Below are 27008 nucleotides of genomic sequence, written 5' to 3' on the forward strand. Positions count from 1 at the left end.
TTCTGTGTCTTTGAATCCAAAAGGATAAAAATCAACCATTTTATTTGGATGGAAATAGCAGCACCCATGTCATTGTCATCTCTACAATGAATATGTTACACACCATCTCTGTTCGCCAGTTGAAATGATATTATGGGTATTTAATGGGCGAGCTGATGTCTGTACCTTGACCGTCAGTGTCTGAGGTTAAACCTGTGGAAGAGAGGAACAGAGGAAGTTTAAAGGGAGGCATATATGAGATACAACATTTCTGTCATAATAGCATATAACAAGAATATAGTGGTATAGTGTTAGACGCTCTACCTACCTGTCTGTCTCTCCCTGTCTGTCTCTCCCTGTCTGTGCTCTATCTGTCTGTCTCTCTACCTACCGGTCTGTCTTTCCCTGTCTGTCTCTCCCTGTCTGTGTCTCCCTGTCTGTGTCTGTGTCTACCTGTCTGTCTCTCCCTGTCTGTGCCTACCTGTCTGTGTCTACCTGTCTGTGTCTACCTGTCTGTCTCTCTACCTACCGGTCTGTCTTTCCCTGTCTGTCTCTCCCTGTCTGTCTCTCCCTGTCTGTGCTCTATCTGTCTGTCTCTCTACCTACCGGTCTGTCTTTCCCTGTCTGTCTCTCCCTGTCTGTGTCTACCTGTCTGTCTCTCCCTGTCTGTGTCTATCTGTCTGTGTCTACCTGTCTGTCTCTCCCTGTCTGTGTCTCTACCTACAAGTCTGTCTCTCCCTGTCTGTCTCTCCCTGTCTGTGTCTCCCTGTCTGTGTCTCTACCTACCGGTCTGTCTCTCCCTGTCTGTCTCTCCCTGTCTGTGTCTACCTGTCTGTGTCTACCAGTCTGTGTCTACCTGTCTGTCTCTCCCTGTCCGTCTCTCCCTGTCTGTGTCTACCTGTCTGTCTCTCCCTGTCTGTCTCTCCCTGTCTGTGTCTCCCTGTCTGTGTCTCTACCTACCTGTCTGTCTCTTCCTGTCTGTGTCTATCTGTCTGTGTCTACCTGTCTGTCTCTCCCTGTCTGTGTCTCCCTGTCTGTCTCTCCCTGTCTGTCTCTCCCTGTCTGTCTCTTCCTGTCTGTGTCTACCTGTCTGTCTCTCCCTGTCTGTGTCTCTACCTGTCTGTGTCTCTACCTGTCTGTGTCTCCCTGTCTGTGTCTCCCTGTCTGTGTCTACCTGTCTGTGTCTACCTGTCTGTATCCCTACCTGTCTGTGTCCCTACCTGTCTGTGTCTCTACCAGTGTAACCATTGTTCCTGTGCTTGTGGATGCTTCCCCTTGTCCAGCCTTCTCTTAGCTTCTCCAGCGCTGGAACGTCACAGAACCTGGAACATATTGTAGCGACCTCAGTACAACACCTAGGGGCGGTTTCCTGGACACAGAACCTGGAACATATTGTAGCGACCTCAGGACAACACCTAGGGGCAGTTTCCTGGACACAGAACCTGGAACATATTGTAGCGACCTCAGTACAACACCTAGGGGCGGTTTCCTGGACACAGAACCTGGAACATATTATAGCGACCTCAGTACAACACCTAGGGGCGGTTTCCTGGACACAGAACCTGGAACATATTGTAGCGACCTCAGTACAACACCAAGGGGCGGTTTCCTGGACACAGAACCTGGAACATATTGTAGCGACCTCAGGACAACACCTAGGGGCGGTTTCCTGGACACAGAACCTGGAACATATTGTAGCGACCTCAGTACAACACCTAGGGGCGGTTTCCTGGACACAGAACCTGGAACATATTGTAGCGACCTCAGGACAACATCTAGGGGCGGTTTCCTGGACACCGCCCCGTAGCACTCACTTCCGTCATCATGAAGTGCTTTGAGAGACTAGTCAAGGACCATATCACCTCCACCCTACCTGACACCCTAGACCCACTCCAATTTGCTTACCGCCCAAATAGGTCCACAGACGATGCAATCTCAACCACACTGCACACTGCCCTAACCCACCTGGACAAGAGGAATACCTATGTGAGAATGCTGTTCATCGACTACAGCTCGGCATTCAACACCATAGTACCCTCCAAGCTCGTCATCAAGCTCGAGACCCTGGGTCTCGACCCCGCCCTGTGCAACTGGGTACTGGACTTCCTGACGGGCCGCCCCCAGGTGGTGAGGGTAGGCAACAACATCTCCTCCCCGCTGATCCTCAACACGGGGCCCCACAAGGGTGCGTTCTGAGCCCTCTCCTGTACTCCCTGTTCACCCACGACTGCGTGGCCACGCACGCCTCCAACTCAATCATCAAGTTTGCGGACGACACAACAGTGGTAGGCTTGATTACCAACAACGACGAGACGGCCTACAGGGAGGAGGTGAGGGCCCTTGGAGTGTGGTGTCAGGAAAATAACCTCACACTCAACGTCAACAAAACTAAGGAGATGATTGTGGACTTCAGGAAACAGCAGAGGGAACACCCCCTATCCACATCGATGGAACAGTAGTGGAGAGGGTAGCTAGTTTTAAGTTCCTCGGCATACACATCACAGACAAACTGAATTGGTCCACTCACACTGACAGCGTCGTGAAGAAGGCGCAGCAGCGCCTATTCAACCTCAGGAGGCTGAAGAAATTCGGCTTGTCACCAAAAGCACTCACAAACTTCTACAGATGCACAATCGAGAGCATCCTGGCGGGCTGTATCACCGCCTGGTACGGCAACTGCTCCGCCCTCAACCGTAAGGCTCTCCAGAGGGTAGTGAGGACTGCACAACGCATCACCGGGGGCAAACTACCTGCCCTCCAGGACACCTACACCACCCGTTGTTACAGGAAGGCCATAAAGATCATCAAGGACATCAACCACCCGAACCACTGCCTGTTCACCCCGCTATCATCCAGAAGGCGAGGTCAGTACAGGTGCATCAAAGCTGGGACCGAGAGACTGAAAAACAGCTTCTATCTCAAGGCCATCAGACTGTTAAACAGCCACCACTAACACTGAGTGGCTGCTGCCAACACACTGTCATTGACACTGACCCAACTCCAGCCATTTTAAAAATGGGAATTGATGGGAAATGATGTAAATATATCACTAGCCACTTTAAACAATGCTACCTTATATAATGTTACTTACCCTACATTATTCATCTCATATGCATATGTATATACTGTACTCTACATCATCGACTGCATCCTTATGTAACACATGTATCACTAGCCACTTTAACTATGCCACTTTGTTTACTTTGTCTACACACTCATCTCATATGTATATACTGTACTCGATACCATCTACTGTATGCTGCTCTGTACCATCACTCATTCATATATCCTTATGTACATGTTCCTTATCCCCTTACACTGTGTATAAGACAGTAGTTTTGGAATTGTTAGTTAGATTACTTGTTGGTTATCACTGCATTGTCGGAACTAGAAGCACAAGCATTTCGCTACACTCGCATTAACATCTGCTAACCATGTGTATGTGACAAATAAAATTTGATTTGACAATATGTTCAAATCAAATTTGATTTGATTTGATTTGAACATATTGTAGCGACCTCAGGACAACACCTAGGGGCGGTTTCCTGGACACAGAACCTGGAACATATTGTAGCGACCTCAGTACAACACCTAGGGGCGGTTTCCTGGACACAGAACCTGGAACATATTGTAGCGACCTCAGGACAACACCTAGGGGCAGTTTCCTGGACACAGATTAGGCCTTTTCCTGGATTTAAAGCTCAATGAAGAATCTCTATTGAAAATGCTTTTTGGTCAGGGATAAAGCTTATTCTGTGTCCGGGAAACTAGCTCGTAAAGACCTTGTCAAGAGGTTTGGACCTCCTAGATGTAACAGTTCACCGACATTCACAGGGACCAAGGTTCAAGTCCCGATGAGGACCTCCCCCTGAATTCACCACAACTCATCTCATTTTACATCTACATGTTAGTCATTTAGCAGACACTCTTATCCAGAGAGACAGTTAGTGAGTGCAGACATTTTCAAACTTTCTTCATCTCAAATCCCTTATGTTTTTTATATATTCAGACCAAAACAATAATGACATTAATACACAATACAACATAAGACATTTGACAACATGATGTAAGTAAAAAGAGACGATCCCTCCGATGTCAACAATTACAGACCAGTATCCCTTCTTTCTTTTTCTTTCTTTTCTCTCCAAAACTCTTGAACGTGCCGTCCTTGGCCAGCTCTCCCGCTATCTCTCTCTGAATGACCTTCTTGATCCAAATCAGTCAGGATTCAAGACTAGTCATTCAACTGAGACTGCTCTCCTCTGTATCACGGAGGCGCTCCGCACTGCTAAAGCTAACTCTCTCTCCTCTGCTCTCATCCTTCTAGATCTATCGGCTGCCTTCGATACTGTGAACCATCAGATCCTCCTCTCCGCCCTCTCCAAGTTGGGCATCTCCGGCGCGGCCCACGCTTGGATTGCGTCCTACCTGACAGGTCGCTCCTACCAGGTGGCGTGGCGAGAATCTGTCTCCTCACCACGCGCTCTCACCACTGGTGTCCCCCAGGGCTCTGTTCTAGGCCCTCTCCTATTCTCGCTATACACCAAGTCACTTGGCTCTGTCATAACCTCACATGGTCTCTCCTATCATTGCTATGCAGACGACACACAACTAATCTTCTCCTTTCCCCCTTCTGATGACCAGGTGGTGAATCGCATCTCTGCATATCTGGCAGACATATCAGTGTGGATGACGGATCACCACCTCAAGCTGAACCTCGGCAAGACGGAGCTGCTCTTCCTCCCGGGGAAGGACTGCCCGTTCCATGATCTCGCCATCACGGTTGACAACTCCATTGTGTCCTCCTCCCAGAGCGCTAAGAACCTTGGTGTGATCCTGGACAACACCCTGTCGTTCTCAACCAACATCAAGGCGGTGGCCCGTTCCTGTAGGTTCATGCTCTACAACATCCGCAGAGTACGACCCTGCCTCACACAGGAAGCGGCACAGGTCCTAATCCAGGCACTTGTCATCTCCCGTCTGGATTACTGCAACTCGCTGTTGGCTGGGCTCCCTGCCTGTGCCATTAAACCCCTTCAACTCATCCAGAACGCCGCAGCCCGTCTGGTGTTCAACCTTCCCAAGTTCTCTCACGTCACCCCGCTCCTCCGTTCTCTCCACTGGCTTCCAGTTGAAGCTCGCATCCGCTACAAGACCATGGTGCTTGCCTACGGAGCTGTGAGGGGAACGGCACCTCAGTACCTCCAGGCTCTGATCAGGCCCTACACCCAAACAAGGGCACTGCGTTCATCCACCTCTGGCCTGCTCGCCTCCCTACCACTGAGGAAGTACAGCTCCCGCTCAGCCCAGTCAAAACTGTTCGCTGCTCTGGCCCCCCAATGGTGGAACAAACTCCCTCACGACGCCAGGACAGCGGAGTCAATCACCACCTTCCGGAGACACCTGAAACCCCACCTCTTTAAGGAATACCTAGGATAGGATAAGTATTCCCTCCCCCCCTTTAAGATTTAGATGCACTATCATAAAGTGACTGTTCCACTGGATGTCATAAGGTGAATGCACCAATTTGTAAGTCGCTCTGGATAAGAGCGTCTGCTAAATGACTTAAATGTAAATGTAACGTACTTACTTGGACTGGTAGTTAGTGCGGACGCGTGACGGGTCAGATGGCGTGTGGGACAGGGTTTTCAGATTTGGTGAGTTGAGGATGAATCCTGAAAGCTCCTGGAAACCAAACTAACGGTAACACTTTACCCTGCAAGTAACTAACAGTAACACTTTACCCTGCCAGTAACTAACGGTAACACTTTACCCTGCCAGTAACTAACGGTAACACTTTACCCTGCCAGTAACTAATGGAAACACTTTACCCTGCCAGTAACTAATGGAAACACTTTACCCTGCCAGTAACTAATGGAAACACTTTACCCTGCCAGTAACTAATGGAAACACTTTACCCTGCCAGTAACTAACGGTAACACTTTACCCTGAAGGTAACTAACGGTAACACTTTACCCTGCCAGTAACTAACGGTAACACTTTACCCTGAAGGTAACTAACGGTAACACTTTACCCTGCCAGTAACTAACGGTAACACTTTACCCTGCCAGTAACTAACGGTAACACTTTACCCTGAAGGTAACTAACGGTAACACTTTACCCTGCCAGTAACTAATGGTAACACTTTACCCTGCCAGTAACTAACGGTAACACTTTACCCTGCCAGTAACTAACGGTAACACTTTACCCTGCCAGTAACTAACGGTAACACTTTACCCTGAAGGTAACTAACGGTAACACTTTACCCTGCCAGTAACTAACGGTAACACTTTACCCTGCCAGTAACTAACAGTAACACTTTACCCTGCCAGTAACTAACAGTAACACTTTACCCTGCCAGTAACTAATGGAAACACTTTACCCTGCCAGTAACTAACGGTAACACTTTACCCTGCCGGTAACTAACAGTAACACTTTACCCTGCCAGTAACTAACAGTAACACTTTACCCTGCCAGTAACTAATGGAAACACTTTACCCTGCCAGTAACTAACGGTAACACTTTACCCTGCCGGTAACTAACGGTAACACTTTACCCTGCCAGTAACTAACAGTAACACTTTACCCTGCCAGTAACTAACGGTAACACTTTACCCTGCCGGTAACTAACGGGAACAATTTACCCTGCCGGTAACTAATGGTAACACTTTACCCTAACAGTATAATGCTTTAGAAAATGTTATAGGCATGTAAGAGCTTTCAGATTGTCTTATTAAGGTGTGTATGATATAGCTCTCTAACCTTCATCCCAATCAACTTCTGGTCTGCAGGTGAGCTGATCTTCTGAGTCCCAGAGCCAGGTAACACAGAGACCTAGAGGTAATACATAGGAAGTGACATCATACAGTATAACAGAGCAGCATATAGGTAACACACAGGAAGTGTTGAGAACTTCCAACATTTAAAAGTAGTCAACTGGGTGGGGATTCCTATCTCACTAGGTCAGGATATTAAACCTCCTCCATGTATATCTCACTAGGTCAGGATATTAAACCTCCTCCATGTATATCTCACTAGGTCAGGATATTAAACCTCCTCCATGTATATCTCACTAGGTCAGGATATTAAACCTCCTCCATGTATATCTCACTAGATCAGGGTATTAAACCTCCATGTATATCTCACTAGGTCAGGATATTAAACCTCCTCCATGTATATCTCACTAGGTCAGGGTATTAAACCTCCTCCATGTATATCTCACTAGGTCAGGATATTAAACCTCCTCCATGTATATCTCACTAGGTCAGGATATTAAACCTCCTCCATGTATATCTCACTAGGTCAGGATATTAAACCTCCTCCATGTATATCTCACTAGGTCAGGATATTAAACCTCCTCCATGTATATCTCACTAGGTCAGGGTATTAAACCTCCTCCATGTATATCTCACTAGGTCAGGATATTAAACCTCCTCCATGTATATCTCACTAGGTCAGGATATTAAACCTCCTCCATGTATATCTCACTATGTCAGGATATTAAACCTCCTCCATGTATATCTCACTAGGTCAGGATATTAAACCTCCTCCATGTATATCTCACTAGGTCAGGATATTAAACCTCCTCCATGTATATCTCACTAGGTCAGGATATTAAACCTCCATGTATATCTCACTAGGTCAGGATATTAAACCTCCTCCATGTATATCTCACTAGGTCAGGATATTAAACCTCCTCCATGTATATCTCACTAGGTCAGGGTATTAAACCTCCTCCATGTATATCTCACTAGGTCAGGATATTAAACCTCCTCCATGTATATCTCACTAGGTCAGGATATTAAACCTCCTCCATGTATATCTCACTATGTCAGGATATTAAACCTCCTCCATGTATATCTCACTAGGTCAGGATATTAAACCTCCTCCATGTATATCTCACTAGGTCAGGATATTAAACCTCCTCCATGTATATCTCACGAGGTCAGGATATTAAACCTCCTCCATGTATATCTCACTAGGTCAAACCTCCTCCATGTATATCTCACTATGTCAGGATATTAAACCTCCTCCATGTATATCTCACTATGTCAGGATATTAAACCTCCTCCATGTATATCTCACTAGGTCAGGATATTAAACCTCCTCCATGTATATCTCACTAGGTCAGGATATTAAACCTCCTCCATGTATATCTCACTAGGTCAGGATATTAAACCTCCTCCATGTATATCTCACTAGGTCAGGATATTAAACCTCCTCCATGTATATCTCACGAGGTCAGGATATTAAACCTCCTCCATGTATATCTCACTAGGTCAAACCTCCTCCATGTATATCTCACTAGGTCAAACCTCCTCCATGTATATCTCACTAGGTCAGGATATTAAACCTCCTCCATGTATATCTCACTAGGTCAGGATATTAAACCTCCTCCATGTATATCTCACTAGGTCAGGATATTAAACCTCCTCCATGTATATCTCACTAGGTCAGGATATTAAACCTCCATGTATATCTCACTAGGTCAGGGTATTAAACCTCCTCCATGTATATCTCACTAGGTCAGGATATTAAACCTCCTCCATGTATATCTCACTAGGTCAGGATATTAAACCTCCATGTATATCTCACTAGGTCAGGATATTAAACCTCCATGTATATCTCACTAGGTCAGGATATTAAACCTCCATGTATATCTCACTAGGTCAGGATATTAAACCTCCTCCATGTATATCTCACTAGGTCAGGATATTAAACCTCCATGTATATCTCACTAGGTCAGGATATTAAACCTCCATGTATATCTCACTAGGTCAGGATATTAAACCTCCATCCATGTATATCTCCACTAGGTCAGGATATTAAACCTCCTCCATGTATATCTCACTAGGTCAGGATATTAAACCTCCTCCATGTATATCTCACTAGGTCAGGGTATTAAACCTCCTCCATGTATATCTCACTAGGTCAGGATATTAAACCTCCTCCATGTATATCTCACTAGGTCAGGATATTAAACCTCCATGTATATCTCACTAGGTCAGGATATTAAACCTCCTCCATGTATATCTCACTAGGTCAGGATATTAAACCTCCTCCATGTATATCTCACTAGGTCAGGGTATTAAACCTCCTCCATGTATATCTCACTAGGTCAGGATATTAAACCTCCTCCATGTATATCTCACTAGGTCAGGGTATTAAACCTCCTCCATGTATATCTCACTAGGTCAGGATATTAAACCTCCTCCATGTATATCTCACTAGGTCAGGATATTAAACCTCCTCCATGTATATCTCACTAGGTCAGGGTATTAAACCTCCTCCATGTATATCTCACTAGGTCAGGATATTAAACCTCCTCCATGTATATCTCACTAGGTCAGGATATTAAACCTCCTCCATGTATATCTCACTAGGTCAGGGTATTAAACCTCCTCCATGTATATCTCACTAGGTCAGGGTATTAAACCTCCTCCATGTATATCTCACTAGGTCAGGATATTAAACCTCCTCCATGTATATCTCACTAGGTCAGGATATTAAACCTCCTCCATGTATATCTCACTAGGTCGGGGTATTAAACCTCCATGTATATCTCACTAGGTCAGGATATTAAACCTCCATGTATATCTCACTAGGTCAGGATATTAAACCTCCATGTATATCTCAGTAGGTCAGGATATTAAACCTCCTCCATGTATATTTCACTAGGTCAGGATATTAAACCTCCATGTATATCTCACTAGGTCAGGGTATTAAACCTCCTCCATGTATATCTCACTAGGTCAGGATATTAAACCTCCATGTATATCTCACTAGGTCAGGATATTAAACCTCCTTCATGTATATCTCACTAGGTCAGGATATTAAACCTCCTCCATGTATATCTCACTAGGTCAGGATATTAAACCTCCTCCATGTATATCTCACTAGGTCAGGGTATTAAACCTCCTCCATGTATATCTCACTAGGTCAGGATATTAAACCTCCTCCATGTATATCTCACTAGGTCAGGATATTAAACCTCCTCCATGTATATCTCACTAGGTCAGGATATTAAACCCTTCACCATGTATATCTCACTAGGTCAGGATATTAAACCTCCTCCATGTATATCTCACTAGGTCAGGGTATTAAACCTCCTCCATGTATATCTCACTAGGTCAGGATATTAAACCTCCTCCATGTATATCTCACTAGGTCAGGGTATTAAACCTCCTCCATGTATATCTCACTAGGTCAGGGTATTAAACCTCCTCCATGTATATCTCACTAGGTCAGGGTATTAAACCTCCTCCATGTATATCTCACTAGGTCAGGATATTAAACCTCCTCCATGTATATCTCACTAGGTCAGGATATTAAACCTCCTCCATGTATATCTCACTAGGTCAGGATATTAAACCTCCTCCATGTATATCTCACTAGGTCAGGGTATTAAACCTCCTCCATGTATATCTCACTAGGTCAGGATATTAAACCTCCTCCATGTATATCTCACTAGGTCAGGGTATTAAACCTCCTCCATGTATATCTCACTAGGTCAGGGTATTAAACCTCCTCCATGTATATCTCACTAGGTCAGGATATTAAACCTCCTCCATGTATATCTCACTAGGTCAGGATATTAAACCTCCTCCATGTATATCTCACTAGGTCAGGGTATTAAACCTCCTCCATGTATATCTCACTAGGTCAGGGTATTAAACCTCCTCCATGTATATCTCACTAGGTCAGGATATTAAACCTCCTCCATGTATATCTCACTAGGTCAGGATATTAAACCTCCTCCATGTATATCTCACTAGGTCAGGATATTAAACCTCCATGTATATCTCACTAGGTCAGGATATTAAACCTCCATGTATATCTCACTAGGTCAGGGTATTAAACCTCCTCCATGTATATCTCACTAGGTCAGGGTATTAAACCTCCTCCATGTATATCTCACTAGGTCAGGATATTAAACCTCCTCCATGTATATCTCACTAGGTCAGGATATTAAACCTCCTCCATGTATATCTCACTAGGTCTGGATATTAAACCTCCTCCATGTATATCTCACTAGGTCAGGGTATTAAACCTCCTCCATGTATATCTCACTAGGTCAGGGTATTAAATCTCCTCCATGTATATCTCACTAGGTCAGGATATTAAACCCTTCACCATGTATATCTCACTAGGTCAGGATATTAAACCTCCTCCATGTATATCTCACTAGGTCTGGATATTAAACCTCCTCCATGTATATCTCACTAGGTCAGGGTATTAAACCTCCTCCATGTATATCTCACTAGGTCAGGATATTAAACCTCCTCCATGTATATCTCACTAGGTCAGGATATTAAACCTCCTCCATGTATATCTCACTAGGTCAGGATATTAAACCTCCATGTATATCTCACTAGGTCAGGATATTAAACCTCCTCCATGTATATCTCACTAGGTCAGGATATTGCACTGCTACTGAGTAAACCTCCCATTGTTCTCCACTATTTCACCTGCTAAAACCTCCCCACATCCCAATTTAGATTGTTACATTGAGAGAGATCATCTACAGTACATACTAGACAGGCCAGAGGGTCCAAGGTGTCCCTGGTGAAGCCTGTTTCTCTGGGGACTCTACTGACCAGCCTGGGGAGCGTCTCAGAGCCCTGGAACACAATGAATATGTCTTGATTATTGTGCCAAAGGAAATGTTTATTTTTGTCCTCCGCTCTGAAACCCACAGACACACAAAACCAAACGAAAAGACAAGACACAAAACAAAACGAAAAGACAAGACACAAAACGAAACGAAAAGACAACACACAAAACAAAACGAAAAGACAAGACACAAAACAAAACGAAAAGACAAGACACAAAACTAAACGAAAAGACAAGACACAAAACAAAACGAAAAGACAACACACAAAACAAAACGAAAAGACAAGACACAAAACAAAACGAAAAGACAACACACAAAATGAAAAGACAAGACAACACACAAAACAAAACGAAAAGACAACACACAAAATGAAAAGGCAACACACAAAATGAAAAGACAAGACAACACACAAAACAAAACGAAAAGACAACACACAAAATGAAAAGACAACACACAAAATGAAAAGGCAACACACAAAATGAAAAGGCAACACACAAAATGAAAAGACAAGACACAAAATGAAAAGACAAGACAACACACAAAACAAAACGAAAAGACAAGACACAAAACAAAACGAAAAGACAAGACACAAAACAAAACGACAAGACACAATCACACATTCATCCTGTAATAATAGAAGAGATGGTTTGAGAGACGGACATATATTCTAAACTACTGTGACATATCGGCAGATAGAGAACCGGACAAATAAAAACATGTTAGAGCCAACCTGAAGAAAGGAAATAGGCAGGAAGTCATGTCTCATCACAGAGTTCTCAGTCCTCCTAGGATTGACCTAATAACACACACACACACACACACACACACACACACACACACACACACACACACACACACACACACACACACACGCACACGCACACGCACACGCACACGCACACACACACACGCACATTTTAATATCAGGAACAAAGACCCAACGAAGATGAAAAAATGATCAGCTGTGTGGTTACATTGATAGAATACTACATAAAAACAATATGGAGGACGAACGAGGTGCTACGTAAAGTTGTTTATCTCACATCGGGTGTGTCCCAAAAGGCACCCTATTCTCTGTATAGTGAATGACAAATCCCTCGGGGTCCTGGTCAAACGTAGTGCACTAAATAGGGAACGGGGAGCCGTTTTGGGAAGCGTCTACCCTTTTGGTTGGACGCAGACTGCCCTGGGGTTAAGTGAGATAACGTCAACCTCGGGGTCAACACAGACTTTTCAGGGCATCACAGTTACGCCGTCACTTCATTGGAATATTCTACTCCGATCCTGTTTTGATTTGTTTAATTAACAGATTAACAATTTCTTCTTACGCACAGTAAAACCGTCAGTGTCTTGGTCAGTTTTTTTTGGCGTTGATGTGGTATTACTATGCCAGCTGGTGTTGCTTTGAAGCTCTTAAGAAATACTGTTGTTCAATCGGGGTGTCAACCTGGACAGTTGCTTAGTAAGTGTTGATTATTCAGTGTAACATTTCTCATGTTGAATCAGGTGTTAAATTAAATCTGTAAGTGTTAAATGAACTATTTGTTTATAAAAAAACCCAGTGTAGATTTTAATAACCGGTGCTAAACCAAAACCACGCTCGTCATTGTCATATTTCCCAGCATGCTCTATTGCAGGTTGATTTTTAGAATTGTTTGTCTCAATATCTATGTTTTTTTTTGCATGTACATTGATTGATTAATAATCTGATGCTACTCGAATATCAAATAACATACATTTTTATAAACTAATCCAATCTGTTATATGGATTTATTGCACCAGTTATTGTTTGTTCCAGTTTAGTCTCAAATCTTAGTCTTCACAACAATCATTCCGAATGCAGATTGAGGGTGAATTAAAAACATGAAATGTTGGATATCTCCACTCTGCCTGCATTCCAATAGCAACTACACATCACTTTGCAAGCCAGAATCATTTGATTTGAATGACATATTCGCTTAGGATCTCACTTGGTGAAGGGCACACGAGTGAAAATGGATGAATGTAAACGGCCATACAATCGAGATAATATAAGACAAGTACCGGAAACCAGGCCTGGTTTTCATAGTTGACTTTGAAAAGGCATTTGATAAAGTAAGACTGGAATTTATGTATAAATGCCTGGAATATTTTTCATTTTTGGAGAATTTGTTATACAGTGGCAAGAAAAAGTATGTGAACCCTTTGGAAATACCTTTCTGCATAAACTGGTCATACAATTACATCTGATCTTTATCTAAGTTACAACAATAGACTAACACAGTCTGCTTAAACTAATAACACACAAATTATTGTATTTTTCTTGTCTATATTGAAACCATTATTTAAAATGTCAAGAGGAGTAAAACAGGGTTGTTCACTATCGGCAAATGTATTCTTTATTATTTTTAATCTATTCTTTATCGCCATTGAAATGTTAACTATTAAAATCATAATAATAATCACTTAAAAGGTTCCAGGGCTTAAAAACAAAGGTGTCATTGTTCGCGGATGATTCATGTTTTCTTCTAAATCCACAATTTAGATCCACGGCCTCATAGAGGATCTACTTTCCCTGATCTCTCTGGATTAAAACCTAATCACGTTAATGGTTCTATATTATATTATATTATCTATATTACGTATTGGATGACAACAACAACAAAAGTACCTTCACCGTGTAGTTTACCAATAAAACCTTCTGATAGCGCAGTGGAAATACTCTGTATTCATATTGGAAATAAATAAATAATCTCACTACAATACATTTTGGGTTCCCGAGGGGCGGAGTGGTCAAAGGCACTGCATCTCAGTGCAAGAGGCATCACTACAGTCCCCGGTTCGATTCCATCACATCCGGCCGTGATTGGGAGTCCCATAGGGCGGCGCACAATTGCACCAGCGTCGTCCGGGTTTGGCCGGGGGGTAGGCCGTCATTGTAAATAAGAATTAGTTCTTAACTGACTTGCCTCGTTAAATAAAGGTTGAATTAAAAAACATTGAATGTTAGTCAAATTAGATAAGATCTTGCTACTGGAAAAATCACCCTGATAATGTAATGTCTGCTTCCAACTCACACTCTAAAACACGTAGATCCCCTGAACACAGCTCACTCTCCAGATCCCACTCTAAAAAACCTAGATCCCCTGAACTCAGCTCACTCTCCAGATCCCACTCTAAAACACCTAGATCCCCTGAACGCAGCTCACTCTCCAGATCCCAATCACCTCAATTCTGATCACCTGTTCACACACCTGTATGTCATTATCACACACTATTTAGTTCAGTTCTTTGCACCCCGTCATTGTGAGGTCTTGTTGGTTTTGTGACACTTCTATTCAGGGCTCTGTTTATTTAGTGCTGGTTTTCCTGTCATTTAATCCTCCCGTGATTGATAGTTTCTGTCCGCCTCACTAACGACGTCTTTTGTCTATTCCCTGCCTGTACTTCAGCATATCGGATTTCCTGTTGTCTACCTATTGCCTGGTCTCCTGGACTACCTTACTATCCTTTTCACTGCCTGTACTGTTGCCTTGTTGGACCCCCTGTGTATGACCTTCTGCCTGCCCCTGGACCCAGCTACCTGCCTCCTCCTGTGTATGACCTTCTGCCTGCCCCTGGACCCAGCTGCCTGCCTCCTTCTGTGTATGACCTTCTGCCTGCCCCTGGACCCAGCTACCTGCCTCCTCCTGTGTATGACCTTCTGCCTGCCCCTGGACCCAGCTACCTGCCTCCTCCTGTGTATGACCTTCTGCCCGCCCCTGGACCCAGCTACCTGCCTCCTCCTGTGTATGACCTTCTGCCTGGACCCAGCTACCTGCCTCCTCCTGTGTATGACCTTCTACCTGCCCCTGAACCCAGCTACCTGCCTCCTCCTGTGTATGACCTTCTGCCTGCCCCTGGACCCAGCTACCTGCCTCCTCCTGTGTATGACCTTCTGCCTGCCCCTGGACCCAGCTACCTGCCTCCTCCTGTGTATGACCTTCTGCCTGCCCCTGGACCCAGCTACCTGCCCCTGGACCCAGCTACCTGCCTCCTCCTGTGTATGACCTTCTACCTGCCCCTGGACCCAGCTACCTGCCTCCTCCTGTGTATGACCTTCTACCTTCCCCTGAACCCAGCTACCTGCCTCCTCCTGTGTATGACCTTCTACCTGCCCCTGGACCCAGCTACCTGCCCCTGGACCCAGCTACCTGCCCCTGGACCCAGCTACCTGCCTCCTCCTGTGTATGACCTTCTGCCTGCCCCTGGACCCAGCTACCTGCCTCCTCCTGTGTATGACCTTCTGCCTGGACCCAGCTACCTGCCTCCTCCTGTGTATGACCTTCTGCCTGCCCCTGGACCCAGCTACCTGCCTCCTCCTGTGTATGACCTTCTGCCTGCTCCTGGACCCAGCTACCTGCCTCCTACTGCACCTGGACCCAGCTACCTGCCTCCTCCTGTGGTGCTTTTCAAGAAACACCTGCTGCGCCCTGCGCTTGAGACCAGCTCTCTGTCTCCCCTTGTGTTCATTACCGATTCATTCTTTCATATCCCAGTTTACCTATTTACTTATGGCCCTGTCTAAACCTAACAACTTTTAAAATGGTTTTATTTTATTATGTGAGCAAAGAATATTCCATTTTTATTTGGAATGGCAAACCAGACTAAATTAAATGGGCCTATTTATATAATGAATTTGGAGATATATATACTATATATCTGTATCTATATACTGTATGATTGTAGTGATACTCTCAATGATCAGCTATGAAAAGCCAACTGACATTTACTCCTGAGGTGCTGACCTGTTGCACCCTCGACAACTACTGTGATTATTATTATTTTACCCTGTTGGTCATTTATGAACATTTGAACATCTTGGCCATGTTCTGTTATAATCTCCACCTGGCACAGCCAGAAGAGGACTGGCCACCCCACATAGCCTGGTTCCTCTCTAGGTTTCTTCCTAGGTTTTGGCCTTTCTAGGGAGTTTTTCCTAGCCACCGTGGTTCTACACCTGCATTGCTTGCTGTTTGGGGTTTTAGGCTGGGTTTCTGTACAGCACTTTGAGATATCAGCTGATGTACAAAGCGCTATATAAATACATTAGATTTGATTTGGTTTGATGCACATGAGTTCAATTTTGAGTCTCATAGCAAAGGACCTGAATAGTTTGTACACATTTGGCTTTGTCATTTTGGGGTGTAGATGTTTTTTATTAAATCCATTTCATAAAGGTGAATGGGTCTGAATACTGTGAAGAATTTAACATTTTGATGCCACTGGCGTTGGAACGTAGCGGTGTGAAAAGGGAAACGCTTTCTCTTGGTTCACATAAAAAACACCCCGAAACTTTCTCTTGGTTCACATAAAAAACACCCCGAAAGTGTGAAATTGAACACCCTCTGTGTTTATTTTACTCAGGGTAAAATTCGGTGAGCTCTGGGCTAAGAATAATAATATAATAATAATAATATATGCCATTTAGCAGACGCTTTTATCCAAAGCGACTTACAGTCATGTGTGCATACATTCTACGTATGGGTGGTCCCGGGAATCGAACCCACTACCCTGGCGTTACAAGCGCCATGCTCTACCAACTGAGCTACAGAAGGACCTGTGTGAAAAATGGACCCTATTCCCTACATAGTGCACTACTTTATACTAGAGCCCTATGGGCCCTGGTCAATATTAGTGCACTATATAGGGAATAGGTGCCATTTAGGATGCACACTAAGAGATATGACACTAATCATGTGAGCAGACCTGGGTTACTGACATCACTAACCATGTGACCAGAGCTGGGATACTGACATCACTAACCATGTGACCAGACCTGGGTTACTGACATCACTAACCATGTGACCAGACCTGGGTTACTGACATCACTAACCATGTGACCAGACCTGGGATACTGACATCACTAACCATGTGACCAGGCCTGGGTTACTGACATCACTAACCATGTGACCAGACCTGGGATACTGACATCACTAACCATGTGACCAGACCTGGGTTACTGACATCACTAATCATGTGACCAGACCTGGGTTACTGACATCACTAACCATGTGACCAGACCTGGGATACTGACATCACTAACCATGTGACCAGACCTGGGTTACTGAGTGTTGTTTCTATCCTGGAGTGACAGATGGCCGGGGTTTGCAGTTCTTAGACTTTCCTATTGTTTACATTGTGCCAGGCAATCTCAAACAAGGTAGAGTGTTTGAACACTCATCACTAAACATGTGGCAATTTGATATATTTAGAGGGAGCATCACTAACCATGTGGTACTGGGGCAGAAAGGTGTTGGGTTGCAGGGCCGTCCCTTCGGTGAAACCGCTCTCTCCTTGGGCTCCCACTAACTGGTGCTTCTGAGAAACTAAAGGACAATCATGTGTCATTTATGCTCTCTAAACAGCCCCTTCGGCTGCAGTGGGCAGAGCTGGGTGACGTTATTGCAATCAGTTTTGCCAGAGGAGTAAAACCCTTTTCACACAACAAACGAAGCAGAGCCAAGTTGTGTTCTCCTCATTATGCCCCCCAGTACAGAGCCAGTACAGAGCCAGTACAGAGCCAGTACAGAGCCTGTACAGAGCCAGTACAGAGCCTGCACAGAGCCAGCACAGAGCCAGCACAGAGCCAGTACAGAGCCAGCACAGAGCCAGTACAGAGCCAGTACAGAGCCTGCACAGAGCCAGCACAGAGCCAGCACAGAGCCTGTACAGAGCCAGCACAGAGCCAGTACAGAGCCAGCACAGAGCCAGCACAGAGCCTGCACAGAGCCTGCACAGAGCCAGTACAGAGCCTGCACAGAGCCAGCACAGAGCCAGCACAGAGCCAGCACAGAGCCAGCACAGAGCCAGTACAGAGCCAGCACAGAGCCTGCACAGAGCCTGCACAGAGCCAGTACAGAGCCAGCACAGAGCCTGCACAGAGCCAGCACAGAGCCAGCACAGAGCCAGTACAGAGCCAGCAAAGAGCCTGCACAGAGCCAGTACAGAGCCAGCACAGAGCCAGCACAGAGCCTGTACAGAGCCAGCACAGAGCCTGCATAGAGCAGCACAGAGTCTGCACAGAGCCAGCACAGAGCCTGTTACAGAGCCTGTTACAGAGCCTACACAGAGCCAGCACAGAGTCTGCACAGAGCCAGCACAGAGCCTGTACAGAGCCAGTACAGAGCCAGTACAGAGCCAGTACAGAGCCAGTACAGAGCCAGCACAGAGCCTGTACAGAGCCTGCACAGAGCCTGCACAGAGCCTGCACAGAGCCAGCACAGAGCCTGCACAGAGCCTGCACAGAGCCTGCACAGAGCCAGTACAGAGCCTGCACAGAGCCTGCACAGAGCCAGCACAGAGCCTGCACAGAGCCTGCACAGAGCCTGCACAGAGCCAGCACAGAGCCAGCACAGAGCCTGCACAGAGCCAGTACAGAGCCTGCACAGAGCCAGCACAGAGCCAGCACAGAGACAGTACAGAGCCTGCACAGTACAGTTCTGTTCTGGCCTATTCTGTAAAAAGGGTATCACTAAATCATTCCGCTCCTCAGTATATTACACTGTACCTGGTGGTCTGGGACGATATGGAACAAAGTGTTCCTTATACTCTGTCTGGATGGATACATTCTGGGGGAGAGAGGGAGAGAGGGAGGAAGGAAGGAAGGAAGGAGGGAAGGAAGGGAGACAGAAAGACACTTAAAATCAATTTATTCTCCGAGTCGCTCTCCCTCATCCCTCCCCTCCTCTCTCCTCACTGCTGTCGGCTGTGTCTTCAGCTGTAGATATCCACTCTCTCTGATCTGTCCACTGGGGCAAGGCAGGGTCTCTGACCCATCAGGTCTGGTCAGGGGCTGGAAATGGCGCTTAGTCTGAGACTGGAAACTATCTAGCAGAGAACGCCTGGAGAAGACCCAAAACACACATAATGTCACTGTTATAATCCACTGTATATGTCATCCCTGCAGGAATTGAACCTATGACCTTGGCATTCCTATCGCCAAACTCTTAATAACTGAGCTATACACGACCACATAATAGTATAGAAATACTATCACTACCAGTAAGCACCTCTGGGGGGCATATCTGAAATTGCAACATGTTTAAATAATGCACTACTTTTAGCCGGAGCTCTGTGGTAGATTAGTGTCCTGTCCAGGGGGTCGTTCTGGCTCGGTCAATGCTACTAGGGTCCTGTCCAGGGGGTCGTTCTGGCTCGGTCAAGACTACTAGTGTCCTGTCCAGGGGGTCGTTCTGGCTCGGTCAATGCTACTAGGGTCCTGTCCAGGGGGTCGTTCTGGCTCGGTCAAGACTACTAGGGTCCTGTCCAGGGGGTCGTTCTGGCTCGGTCAAGACTACTAGTGTCCTGTCCAGGGGGTCGTTCTGGCTCGGTCAATGCTACTAGTGTCCTGTCCAGGGGGTCGTTCTGGCTCGGTCAAGACTACTAGGGTCCTGTCCAGGGGGTCGTTCTGGCTCGGTCAAGACTACTAGTGTCCTGTCCAGGGGGTCGTTCTGGCTCGGTCAAGACTACTAGGGTCCTGTCCAGGGGGTCGTTCTGGCTCGGTCAAGACTACTAGTGTCCTGTCCAGGGGTCGTTCTGGCTCGGTCAATGCTACTAGGGTCCTGTCCAGGGGGTCGTTCTGGCTCGGTCAAGACTACTAGGGTCCTGTCCAGGGGTCGTTCTGGCTCGGTCAAGACTACTAGGGTCCTGTCCAGGGGTCGTTCTGGCTCGGTCAAGACTACTAGGGTCCTGTCCAGGGGGTCGTTCTGGCTCGGTCAAGACTACTAGGGTCCTGTCCAGGGGGTCGTTCTGGCTCGGTCAAGACTACTAGGGTCCTGTCCAGGGGGTCGTTCTGGCTCGGTCAAGACTACTAGGGTCCTGTCCAGGGGGTCGTTCTGGCTCGGTCAAGACTACTAGGGTCCTGTCCAGGGGGTCGTTCTGGCTCGGTCAAGACTACTAGGGTCCTGTCCAGGGGGTCGTTCTGGCTCGGTCAAGACTACTAGGGTCCTGTCCAGGGGGTCGTTCTGCTTTCTGGCTTGGTCAAGACTATTTAATTTCTTTACATGGGCCAGAGCCCTATGTGGGTCTGATAAAAGAGTGCACTGTGTAGGGACAGACTGGGGCTGTAGTATAATATAATATTGTATAATACAGTATAATATAATATAGTATTGATTAATATAATATAGTATTGTATAATATAATATTGTATTGTATAATATAGTATAATATTGTATAGTATAATATAGTATTGTATAGTATAATATGATACGATATAGTATTGTATAATCTAGTATAATATAGTATCGTATTGTATAATATAGTATTGTATAACATAGTATAGTCTTACCTTAACTGTGGGTTATCAATGTGGTCCAGGCTAGGGCTGTAGTATAATATAGTATAGTATAATATAACATAGTATTGTATAATATAGTATAGTATAATATAGTATTGTATAATATAGTATTGTATAATATAGTATAATATTGTATAGTATAATATAATATAGTATTGTATAGTATAATATGATATAGCATTGTATAATATAGTATAATATAATATAGTATAATATAATATAGTATTGTATAATATAGTATAATATTGTATAGTATAATATAATATAGTATAATATAATATAGTATTGTATAGTATAATATGATATAGCATTGTATAATATAGTATAATATAATATAGTATAATATAATATAGTATTGTATAATATAGTATTGTATAATATAGTATAATATTGTATAGTATAATATAATATAGTATTGTATGGTATAATATGATATAGCATTGTATAATATAGTATAATATAATATAGTATAATATAATATAGTATTATATATAATATAGTATATATATTATGATATAGTATAATATAGTATAATATATAGTATAATATAATATAGCATTGTATAATATAGTATAATATTGTATAGTATAATATAATATAGTATTGTATAGTATAATATGATATAGCATTGTATAATATAGTATAATATAATATAGTATAATATAATATAGTATTGTATAGTATAATATGATATAGCATTGTATAATATATTATAATATAATATAGTATAATATAATATAGTATTGTATAATATAGTATTGTATAATATAGTATAATATTGTATAGTATAATATAATATAGTATTGTATAGTATAATATGATATAGCATTGTATAATATAGTATAATATAATATAGTATAATATAATATAGTATTGTATAATATAGTATTGTATAATATAGTATAATATTGTATAGTATAATATAATATAGTATTGTATAGTATAATATGATATAGCATTGTATAATATAGTATAATATAATATAGTATAGTATAATATAATATAGTATTGTATAACATAGTATAGTCTTACCCTAACTGTGGGTTATCAGTGTGGTCCAGACTAGGGCTATGGTATAATATAGTATAATATAATATAGTATAGTATAATATTATATAGTATTGTATAATATAGTATAGTCTTACCCTAACTGTGGGTTATCAGTGTGGTCCGGAATAGGCCAGTAGTATAATATAGTATAATATAATATAATATAGTATAGTATAATATAATATAGTATTGTATAATATAGTATAGTCTTACCCTAACTGTGGGTTATCAGTGTGGTCCGGAATAGGTATAATAGTATAATATAATATAGTATAATAATATAATATAGTATATAATATAGTATAGTATAATATAATATAGTATAATATAGTATAATATATAATATAGTATAGTATAATATAATATATTCTTACCCTAACTGTGGGTTATCAGTGTGGTCCAGACTAGGGCTGTAGTATAACATAGTATAGTATAATTGATATAGTATTGTATAATATAGTATAGTATAATATAGTATAATATAATATAGTATAGTATAATATAATATAGTATTGTATAATATAGTATATTCTTACCCTAACTGTGGGTTATCAGTGTGGTCCAGACTAGGGCTATGGTATAATATAGTATAGTATAATTAATATAGTATTGTATAATATAGTATAGTATAATATAGTATAGTATAATATAGTATAATATAATATAATATAGTATAATATTATATAGTATTGTATAATATAAGTCACTCTGGATAAGAGCGTCTGCTAAATGACTTAAATGTAATGTACATGTATATTCTTACCCTAACTGTGGGTTATCAGTGTGGTCCAGACTAGGGCTATGGTATAATATAGTATAATATAATATAGTATAGTATAATATAGTATAATTGATATAGTATTGTATAATATAGTATAGTATAATATTATATAGTATTGTATAATATAGTATAGTCTTACCCTAACTGTGGGTTATCAGTGTGGTCCAGACTAGGGCTATGGTATAATATAGTATAATATAATATAGTATAGTATAATATTATATAGTATATATAATATAGATATAGTATCAGTGTAGACTAATATAATATAGTATAATATAATATAGTATAGTATAATATTATATAGTATTGTATAATATAGTATAGTCTTACCCTAACTGTGGGTTATCAGTGTGGTCCAGACTAGGGCTGTAGTAAACAGCAGGTCTCAGGTTGGCAGAGTACCCTGTCCCGTAATGATGACCTAGACATGGACTGAAGCCTTCTTTACCTGGATAAGATATGACAGTAAGATGGGGAGGGGTTGGGGGGATAGGGAGGGGTTGGGGGATAGGGAGGGGGGGGATAGGGAGGGGTTGGGGGGATAGGGGAGGGGTTGGGGGATAGGGAGAGGTTGGGGGGGATAGGGAGGGGTTGGGGGGATAGGGAGGGGTTGGGGGATAGGGAGGGGTTGGGGGGATAGGGAGGGGTTGGGGGATAGGGAGGGGTTGGGGGGATAGGGAGGGGTTGGGGGATAGGGAGGGGTTGGGGGGATAGGGAGGGGTTGGGGGGATAGGGAGGGGTTGGGGGATAGGGAGGGGTTGGGGGATAGGGAGGGGTTGGGGGGATAGGGAGGGGTTGGGGGGATAGGGAGGGGTTGGGGGATAGGGAGGGGGGGAGGGGGGGATAGGGAGGGGGGGGGCCTTCCCAACAATATCTCTCTTCTCCTGAAGTTTGCACTCATGAGAGTAAAAGATGGCTAGAGTTCCTCCATATTTCCTATGGGGAATTCTTATCCCAGTAATTTCCTTTGAAATCAGTGAAAGGAAGTGAACAAGTACACATTTTAGTGAGGTAATTGGGACCAGTGTGTGGCCATGCGAGTGAGTCATTAGGGAATCTGGCTTTGCATTGTTAAAAATCACACAGGCGTATCATTGAGGGTGAAAGCAGAACACTTCAGGCAAATGTAGTGGATACTATCTTACCATCAGTAGAATAAAATCAAATACAATTCAATACAATAGAATAGAGAGTTTATATCATGTCCTATCAGATATCTTGTTCTCACCAAAGGAAGCCCTGTAGGAGGTACAGTAGAGGTTGAGGGAGGTGTTGGCCAGACGGCCTCCTGGGCTTCCCGTTCCTCTTAGAGAGGGCCTGGTGACCAGGTCTACCTGACTAACCATCTGTGAGGGACCAGGATCATGGATTAATACTACAGTCAACTCCACTAGCAACAACGATAGACAGAGACAAAAAAGCTGCCTGTAACCGGGAGAGAGAGACTGATTTTAGTTTTTTAACTTTTTAAACTTTTTTTTGTTTGTTTTGTTTTTACACTATTAGAAAATGTATAGCTTTCTCACGGTAGCTTACACTCATTCTACATGTCATCATGTAAGTCATTTATTTTCATCAAGAATGAAGAGAAATGGAAAGTTATCGTAGCAGAAGACGTATAGGAATAACATGCTAAATACCCTTATTATAGGCCTAGCCTACAGATTCATTAATTTACGATCATCTCTGTAATTATAAATATATATTAACAACTAGTATGCCTAGTCGACATTCATTTCAGTAAAATATCTGCATCATTATGATAAAAGCGACCCCTCCTCACGCGCTCTACCGTTACCTGTCTGTCGAAGCGGTGTTTCTGCGTACCGGCGGCCTCCTCTCGCCGTGTTAGGTTTTATAGCCCGGGACCCGTGCCGTCTCCATTGATACCGACCGTTGCTACGGTGATTCTCCAAGTGGCGCCAGCAGCACTTCACAATGACGGACGAAATGAGGTCACAAGAGAAGTCATAGAAGCAAACCGTTGCTCCCAATACAAGTAGCTTGCAGGTGCACCTTAAGCTCACTCTGCTTGTTCCCTGATCTGTTTCGTGCCTGTTGTGCCTGTTGCTGTTGTCATTGTCATGATTGGCATGACAATTAGTGTGACAAGGAGTTGGCATGAAATCACAAACAGATTGACACTAAGGCTAAAGCTGGCTACGGTAAAATGACATGATTTAAAAAAATATTTAAAAAAAAAATATATATATATTAATCTGATTGAGGTATCCAGTAAATCAAAGGTCATTTAATTTATGAATGATCAATTTATCATTATTAGAATAATGTACGATCTCCAAGGATATAATCAATACCTTGAGGGAGTTAGGTTACCAATAGCTCATGTAGCTACATATGAAGACATCAAGGTCTTCATATATATAAAACATATATATAAAACATATTTAAAAAACATACTGAGATATATATATATATTTAAAAAAAAAATGAAAAAATTACTGAGGTATATATATATATATATTTGGGGTAGCCTAGTGGTTTGAGCATTTGGGCCAGTAACCGAAAGGTTGCAAGATCAAATCCCAGAGCTGACAAGATAAAAATCTGTCATTCTGTTCCTGAACAGGCAGTTAGTAACACACTTTTCCTAGGCTGTCATTGAAAATAAGAATTAGTTCTTAACTGACCTGCATACTTAATTAAAGGGGTTATATATATATATATTCTAACTGTCAACAGTAAGATCAGACCCTGATCAGGGTCTGAACTTACTGCTGACAGTATAGTGGAATACACAGGGTGCAATTTCTTTGTTGTGCATCAGCAGTTTCCCTCTTGTTATATATCGCTCACTGACAGTCACTCAATTAGCCCATGTCAGTTAACATGTTTTACATTGGTAAATCTAGTTACTCTAAAATCGTAGTACTGACGGGGCATGCAGAGCACGTGACCAGGGTTCCTGACCACCAGGGGTCCTGACCACCAGGGGTCCTGACCACCCACCAGGGGTCCTGACCACCAGGGGTCCTGACCACCAGGGGTCCTGGCCATCCACCAGGGGTCCTGACCACCAGGGGTCCTGACCATCAGGGGTCCTGACCACCAGGGGTCCTGACCACCAGGGGTCCTGACCACCAGGGGTCCTGGCCATCCACCAGGGGTCCTGACCATCAGGGGTCCTGACCATCAGGGGTCCTGACCATCAGGGGTCCTGACCATCCACCAGGGGTCCTGACCATCAGGGGTCCTGGCCATCAGGGGTCCTGACCACCAGGGGTCCTGACCACCAGGGGTCCTGGCCATCCACCAGGGGTCCTGACCACCAGGGGTCCTGACCATCAGGGGTCCTGACCACCAGGGGTCCTGGCCATCCACCAGGGGTCCTGACCACCAGGGTCCTGACCATCCTGACCACCAGGGTCCTGACCACCAGGGGTCCTGACCACCAGGGGTCCTGACCACCAGGGTTGACCACCAGGGGTCCTGACCACCAGGGGTTTGACCACCAGGGGTCCTATATTATTTTACCAGGGGTCCTGACCATGGGTCCTGACCATCCTGCCAGGGGTCAAAACCACCAGGGGTCCTGACCACCAGGGGTCCTGACCATATTTACCACCACCAGGGTTATGTTGACCACCAGGGGTTAATAAAACATGTTTTTTTTCTGCAAACAGATCCCTCTGTATGTATTACATTATAGATTTTAATTTGTCTGAGTTAATGTTTTAAGAAAATAGAATTGCAGGAACTAAAAAGTAAACTAAACATGATAATTTATGTTTAAGTTAATAAAACATGCATGAAACAGATCCCTCTGTATGTATTACATTATAGATTTTAATTGTGGTGCTGAGTTAATGTGATAATAGCTGAAGCTAATACAACCAGCATGATAATAGCTGAAGCTAATACAACCAGCATGATAATAGCTGAAGCTAATACAACCAGCATGATAATAGCTGAAGCTAATACAACCAGCATGATAATAACTGAAGCTACTGCAACCAGCATGATAATAGCTGAAGCTAATACAACCAGCATGATAATAGCTGAAGCTAATACAACCAGCGTGATAATAGCTGAAGCTAATACAACCAGCGTGATAATAGCTGAAGCTAATACAACCAGCATGATAATAGCTGAAGCTAATACAACCAGCATGATAATAGCTGAAGCTAATACAACCAGCATGATAATAGCTGAAGCTAATACAACCAGCGTGATAATAGCTGAAGCTGCTTCAACCAGCGTGATAATAGCTGAAGCTACTGCAACCAGCATGATAATAGCTGA

General features: G+C 43.4%; 1 protein-coding gene across 3 annotated transcripts; it reads right to left on the reverse strand.

The window, feature by feature from the left end:
• ppp1r32 (protein phosphatase 1, regulatory subunit 32) lies at positions 1-24768 on the reverse strand. 3 transcript variants are annotated; one of them, XM_046297612.1, is made up of 12 exons: positions 24544-24768; positions 23974-24091; positions 23076-23166; positions 19310-19454; positions 19121-19181; positions 17842-17939; positions 12323-12388; positions 11513-11599; positions 6741-6812; positions 5570-5664; positions 1200-1301; positions 1-192 (listed from the first exon to the last, which is right to left on the reverse strand). In XM_046297612.1, exons 2-12 carry the CDS (start codon positions 24089-24091, stop codon positions 174-176), a joined length of 954 nt encoding a protein of 317 aa, XP_046153568.1. In that variant the 5' UTR covers positions 24544-24768; the 3' UTR covers positions 1-173. The 3 variants fall into 3 exon arrangements, with proteins under 3 accessions (XP_046153568.1, XP_046153485.1, XP_046153653.1); XM_046297529.1 differs by having other exon boundaries at positions 23076-23193; XM_046297697.1 differs by lacking the exon at positions 1200-1301 and having other exon boundaries at positions 23076-23193.
• Positions 24769-27008: the final 2240 nt, after the last annotated feature.

The sequence above is a fragment of the Oncorhynchus gorbuscha genome, linkage group LG01, assembly GCF_021184085.1.
Source record: "Oncorhynchus gorbuscha isolate QuinsamMale2020 ecotype Even-year linkage group LG01, OgorEven_v1.0, whole genome shotgun sequence".
NCBI classification, from domain to species: domain Eukaryota; kingdom Metazoa; phylum Chordata; class Actinopteri; order Salmoniformes; family Salmonidae; genus Oncorhynchus; species Oncorhynchus gorbuscha.

Bases quoted from the DNA above. Each gene is read 5' to 3' on its own strand.
- ppp1r32 (XM_046297529.1), bottom strand. From the start codon at position 24,091: ATGGTTAGTCAGGTAGACCTGGTCACCAGGCCCTCTCTAAGAGGAACG. The intron at 12,389-17,841 runs GTTAGTGATGCT...GTGTGTTATTAG, and splicing joins TTCTGCCCCAGTACCACATG to GTCAATCCTAGGAGGACTGA. The intron at 1,302-5,569 runs GTAAGTACGTTA...AATATGTTCCAG, and splicing joins CGCACTAACTACCAGTCCAA to GTTCTGTGACGTTCCAGCGC.